Below are 7,100 nucleotides of genomic sequence, written 5' to 3'. Positions count from 1 at the left end.
TATATATATATATATATATATATATATATATATATAGAGCGCAAAAAATGCCAATTAAAAATTACTACTCACCCAAACATCTGTAAGGTTTGACCCATCGAGAAAGCTTGCATTTGGTTCTTCCGGGCTTGCACCATCCACTCACCCTAACATAGTGCGACGACTCGACGATGTTGGTGATATCTCTCTTCGGGTAAGCCTGAAAAAAAAAAATTAGACGCAGATTAGGAACTCTGTAAATACCGCATACTGTAAATACTGCATTAGCAAGTGGTTCGACCAACTTGCAATCGTGCGCTCAGAAGTAATTATCGAATATACATGCATACTCGGCGAACCTATTATTATCACGAACGAGCGACTGTTTAATCTCCGTTTAAGAGGCCGCAAAAACACACGTCCTTACTCCACGAACCATTTCGCGACGTGATATTCGCGATTGTGCGAATTAAATCTAATGAGATTCAGGTGGTGTGACGTTAGTTTCAACAACGATAAGGTAATTGAACTAAAATATGTATATTTTTTTATAATCCATTCTCGAAATCAACATTAAGGATTTACTTTATTTATTACTTTATATTACTTTATTTATTAAAGTTGCTTAACATTTTTTCTTATGTATATATTAGAATAAACAAAAATACAATAAAATAGAGAAAATACAAATAGAGTCGTGATGATTATAATTGTGATAAACTTAATTTAAATTGAAGAATTGTAAAATCTTAATTAAAAAATTTAAATTTAAATTTAAGACTTTGTAAGAATTTCTCTTCACTTATTTTGTAATGAGCAATTTAAAAGAGGATTCAAATAACTGGATTTCTTCGGAAACTTCTCTTTTTTAATCTTTTTATGAAGGATTAAACGAAAATATTCGCGAATTATCAACGAGGAAAGATTATATGGTACGTGAATATCGTACTTATAGCAAGCTTTTACGTATTAACGCGAAAAAATTTAAGCAAAGTACAATTGCGACGCAACGATTGTGGACCGATGCAATCTCGCAATAAAGTCATCGGCGAAGATTAACATTATTTTCACGGTGGAATGGCGGGAAAGGTAACGAACCGCGTAATTCTGTGTTTTGTCGCGACTGAAGCGCGTCAACGAAGGGATGAAAATTCAATTTACGCGGCTCCGGAAGATTATAAACGACTTAATCCTGCCTACAGGGCAACGGCAGCATCGCTACGCTGGGCGCGATGTTAAATAATACGCCCAGCCTTAATTAATAATTCGTTCGCGAGTGGCCCGATTTTCTCTCTAAACAATCGCCGAGTCGAGAAGAAAGATTCAAGAGAGTTTAGTCTCGATTCCCTGATTTCGTTTAATAACTTAAACATCGATTCGAATAATTTATATTTTGATGTTTCCCAAACAAGAGCGGGACAGCGATTTTTATAATCAGTATTCAACGCCCGAGGCAACAATATCTAAATATTACTAATGGATTTTTATTATAGATAAATACAAGATTTACAAAATATCATATTAGATTTTGGAAAAAATATTATACGTAGAGAAAGGGAGAGAGAGAGAGAGAGAGAGAGAGAGAGAGAAATCATAAAACTACATAATTAACAAAAAACTTGAAAAATAGAAAATTCGAATTCTAGCACAGTCATTATCGTACGATCGTACGTTTATGTTTGTTTCAATTTATTATAGAACAATGTGGGATTGCAGAGCCCTACTTTCCAAAAACTGTTTAAAGATCGTTGCTCAATATTGTAATGTTTCTGTCAATATAATTGTATAGCCTATGTAAGTATAGTTTATATATTTAAATACGATATCATTTATGTCCCACATCATCTAAAGTATGAAAGTTGATATAACAATATGAATAGGTCGTGCAGCATATCAACGACATTGATCCTTCATCTCCTTGATTCGCATTCCTTAACTTATTCCTTTATATTTTTTTATATTGTTATATCAACTTTTATACTCTAGAGAGAATCGAACGTAAATATCTCATATTCAAAAATATGAACAATTACTTATATACATTTTATCATCCCAAGAGCTTTCATTTGGGGACTATATTCATTTGGGGATAATTTTTAAAAGGTAGGGCTTTGCACTCCCCCACATTGCATTGTCCTATTAACAGATTGAAACAAATACAAATTATACTGACGAATGAACTTGTCTTTTCATGTTCATGTATGAGCAAATATAAGTACGCCGAACTGCTCACTTATCTCTGTCTCATATACACAGTGAATTGTGTGAACGTGCCGCATATAAGTAGGATGGAGAATGTTATTATCCAGTAATTCATAAGGTACTTTTGCCTTTCACCGCGCTCTATTAAGGATTCGGAATGTAAATTGTTTATGATACGTCGTTATCCATCATTAATTCTTCTTATCAATCTTTTTCAATACAAATAAGCTACCTCGTTTAACACCCAACAAAAATGTGAAAAGATCAAGTATTTCTCTATGCAAGTAACAACGATAAATAAGTGCATTGATGAAAGATAAAAACAGAACCTTGCTGATTTCGAAACTATAAGATTTTTGCGAAATTAAAGTCAATCGTAATAATTTTCTAAGTCGGCAGGACTTTTGATTCTAGCTTATGTAATCGAAACTATACGATGGCTCGTTAATGTTTTTTTTAAAAACTTCAAACAATCTCGCTGGCAAAATATTTACGTGTGTTCCTCGCAGGATGGAGGAAAAGATGCAAAGAGGAGAACTAGAAAGTTTGATGGTAATAGAAAAATGTCAAGGATCTATTTTTAATGTCTATATATAACTTTTATAATCGACTACATATAATATGCCTAACGCCGATCACCGACATTATTATACGTATGAAAGAATTTAATGGTTGCATGATCTTATAGACTTTTTTTCCTACCTTCTTACAATACTCCAGAATCTCCAGCTTGTCCGTCATACAACTCTTCTTATCGGTCGAGGAAACCCATCGACCCTGCTCTCCCATATGTTGAGCAAGGTATACATCGCCAGGTTCACACAAGGTAGCGACCTTCGTGTTGAGGAAAGATACAATCATTAAAGCGTTAGCTTCCAAGCGGAAAACACATTTGGCTCAGTTAACAACTTCATCAAAGTTTCGCTTTTCAGGAAGCCAATCGCCTTAATTAACAGATCAGTTCTTGTTTCTCGACAAACAGATATCATAATGACCAAAGTCTGGCAAACGAAGACATGCTTTATTTCGAAATGCATATTTTTTTCACTGGCATATATTCTTTACAATACGAAAATATTTTAAACATTCTTACAGAGATTTACTTTTAACAATGTGTTATATCTAAATCTTTAACAAATTTAATTAAAAATAATCTACATTCAATAATTTAATTAAATAGATATGATATTTTTGATTGAACGAAAAATAACAAGGCATCGTGAAAGAGGAATTTGCGTGAAGCGTATAATTTTGCAGTATTTTCATTGAAACGAGAATAGGGTTAGACCAAAGTCTCTCATGGTACTCACCTGAGGCTCTGATCTTCCGCCAGCTGGTGCCAATTCAAGCCTCTCCGACACCGCCTGCAACACAAAGTGAGAGAGAGAATATTTGAAAGCGGCTGCATCAGACTATATGTAGACGAGAGGAATGGAAACGAGGTGGTTAAAACGTTTTCTGCCCCGATAAACGACGATACCTACTCGCGTAAATTTAAATCTTTGACGGGCAGAATGCATCAAGTAGTTTATTCGTTTTTTTTTTTACGGAACTGCCTGATTTAGAAGAAAAAAATTCTTGGCTTCGTTTACAAAAAGAAAATGTATTTAACAAATGAAAGCGCAGCTAAAGATGCAAACAGACAACTGAATGCATTATTCCTACAACATGACTGAGTACAAAATATATATTTTTCCTTTGATATAAATAAATGTATATTTTCCTTTCCCATTAAACGTAAACTTTCTTGCCAGGTAACATAGTGAACTTATCGACCATTATACAGTAAATATTTTATTTATAAGATAGGTCACGTACTCATAAACGTAAATGTAAAACGTTATTTTCTTTGAAAAAGAAGAGGAGAACAAAAATCATTTGAACGATTAATAAATTATTAAAAAAAAATACACACATAAGGATGTTCTAAAATTTTTCCAATTAACAATAATATTGAATTTTTTCAGATTTAGACATATTTACAAATTTACCTTACTTTTTATATTTCACTTTTATCTTGCATTTATTTAATAAATGGTTTATTATTCGGAATTTTATATAATGCTATTTCGGCAAGACTAATTCAATTTTGCAGACAAATATGTTACTTTGAAAAGACAAAAATGAATGCTGACTAGTCTAAAATATGCTAAAGATGACGATAAACTCATTCATTCAATAAACTCAAACTTTCATTCAATCAATAATATAGCCTATAATTTTATCTAATCATTTAAACGTCAACATTTTCGCAGCGAAAACCTCATAATGAGAACATTTCACTTCATCATGCCAAGCAGGTAAAAGCTTTAATACAGAGCTTACGTATATAAAAATATAACACATCTCTTCTACATTTTAAGTATATTTTTTTAAGTATATTTTTATACATAAAAAATATCTTTAAATCCTAATGTTAATTTTCAAGATGTTTTAATAACTTCGGTCTTTATTAAAATGTTTCCATTTCCAATTGTTCAAAAAAAAAATTATTTGCTTAGTAATATTTCACATTTAAGAAAAAGTAAACTGTATATTGATGAGAAAGTCGATTATTAAATTCGAGATAAAACAAAGATTCCACCGCGTCACTTAAGAAGAGACATTGACAGATGACAAGAGAATTAAAAAACTGTGTGGTTTCTCTGATTTATTTGTTTTGTCTATTTTTACTAATAATTATTCTCGATCTTATTTTCTTAGTCTTTTCTTAGTCTTAAGAATTAAAAAAATAAAGAGTAAATTAAACAAAGATTAAAATTAATTTACATGTAGAAATAAACATCAAGGACGAAATGAGACGTGTCAATGTTAATTATGTCAACTTTGCGGCAACAAGCAGGAAGTCATCAAGCAGAAAAGTCCAGTAGTATAATTACATCGTTCCATAATACTCAAATGAGTAATTATATCATTCGATAACGTCCAACGATAATTACAGACAAGATCTTCTATTAATACGAGTACATCAAGACATCAAGGAGGCACAGTGATACTCGCGGACAGTTAACCGTTCATTTACCGCCGCGAAGAGCATATTAATTTCATTATATCCGGTGTCGCGATATATCATTTCCAACAGTGATTCGAATGAAATAATTATTATAAGATCTCATAAAACCGCATCGGAAGGAGCTATAACTTCACGCCACGACGTATAAAAATTCAAGGCTCGTGCATTACAATCATATACCAGCAAATTACTGCAACAGTAATATTTGCTAGAAATAGACCCTATTTTGCTTTAACATTCAAATTAAATAAATTTGCTTTAATAGCGGATTCTGCGAACAAATTTACTCAGCAAGATTTTTTAATACATAAACCACGTTTCGCTATAATATCAAATAATTTGCTATGCAAGTAACAAAGTTCGATTACTTTCACATCGGATATGCAACAGCAGCCACAGTAATAAAGTTCTCATTTTTCGTATAAGTAATTTCTTCTCGATACTTCCTGATCGTTTTCAATTTCCTTGATTATCCCTGTAAAGATCCTTCTCAGGAGTCTTTTCCAGATTCGTAGCTGATAATGAGCGATAATCGCGTAAGATAATCTGACTAAAATTGCTTATGTGCTCCGATCTATTTCATCGACAAGGTCGTGTGTGAGTCGTATCGAATATCTCGGGCAGATATCGAATTTCTCGAGGGAATATATCATTGTATCTACCATTGACGTATCTACTTGTTTTGATCGTAACGACGCCTCCTCATGCGCTTGTAGTACACCTGGAAAATACCGGCATGCACCACGCATGCCGCAACCATAAGTGAGATCACGCTTCGGGATTGGCATGTCGCTGTGGAAAATATCGGCTCCATTCAAATAAAAATCGCTTTGCGTGGATTTACGACGACACGAGGAAACTATAACTGGCAACGTCACACCCGAAAATGACAAATCGTGAATAGTTAAATATTAATTTTCCGTAAAGTATACCAGAGACATGAAAAATATATGAAAGATATTATTAAAGGATTTTTATTTTTTTTAGATAGGTACAAGACAATTACATAATATCGTGTTAGACTTTGGGAAAAGTATTCACGGATAGAGAAGAGAAGAGAAAGAAAGAGAGAGAGAGAGAGAGAGAGAGAGATATTACAAAACTATATAATTAAACAAAAAAACTTGAAAACTAGAAAACTCGAGTCCATTAGCTTAATCATTATCGTATGGTCATTTATATTTGTTTCAATTTATTATAGAGCAATATAGGATTGCAAAGCCCTACTTTTCAAAAATTGTTTGAAGAAAATCATTGCTCAACATTGCAATGCTTCTATCAGTATAATTGTATATTTCTATGTAATTTTAATTTATATTTTTAAATACGAGAGATTATTTATGTCCTATACCAACTAGAGTATGAAAATTAACATAACAATATGATTGAATGGATCTTGAGGCATATTAACGACACTCCTTGATTTTTCACTTGAGTATTCCTAACTTTGCTTTTTCATTTACGTTCTTTTACATCATGCCAACTTCCATGCTCTAGAGGGAGTCGGATGTAAATAATCTCTTGTATTAAAAAATATGAGCAATTACCTATATAAGTAATTGACAAAAACATTTTCCCACGCATCTTGTTAATTTTTTGGGATTTTCTGTTCAATTTTTTTGAAAGAGAGATATAGGGTTTTTTACATTGCCCTACCAATAAATTGAACAAACACAAATTACACTGAATAAAATTTCACTTTTCTTAGTCGATAATTGACTTTTTCATTTTTCAAGATTTCATTTTCTTATATATTGTTATATTAAACAGAGATAGAGAAATTAATTATATATTATATTATTTGAGAAAAATTATATGAGCAAAACAATTAATACCAATTCTTACAGATATATGATGACTAATATATATATATATATATATATATATATATATATATATATATATA

The 7,100-nt window shown here is 31.8% G+C and overlaps 1 protein-coding gene across 1 annotated transcript in view; it reads right to left on the bottom strand.

The window, feature by feature from the left end:
• The window catches only part of LOC105622992 (beta-amyloid-like protein), a 57,895-nt gene that overhangs the window by 12,241 nt on the left and 38,554 nt on the right, over positions 1–7,100 (bottom strand). The window contains exons 3-6 of the mRNA XM_012204397.1: positions 5,857–5,986; positions 3,492–3,545; positions 2,884–3,015; positions 73–199 (exon numbers count right to left, since the gene is read on the bottom strand). Coding sequence (XP_012059787.1) covers positions 73–199; positions 2,884–3,015; positions 3,492–3,545; positions 5,857–5,986 — 443 coding nt within the window. The remainder of the gene's footprint in view (positions 1–72; positions 200–2,883; positions 3,016–3,491; positions 3,546–5,856; positions 5,987–7,100) is intronic.

Source organism: Atta cephalotes (assembly GCF_000143395.1).
Source record: "Atta cephalotes unplaced genomic scaffold scaffold00002, whole genome shotgun sequence".
In the NCBI taxonomy this organism is placed as follows: domain Eukaryota; kingdom Metazoa; phylum Arthropoda; class Insecta; order Hymenoptera; family Formicidae; genus Atta; species Atta cephalotes.
The sequence above is the reverse complement of the archived record's forward strand: the minus strand, read 5'-3'. Positions and strand labels throughout refer to the sequence as shown.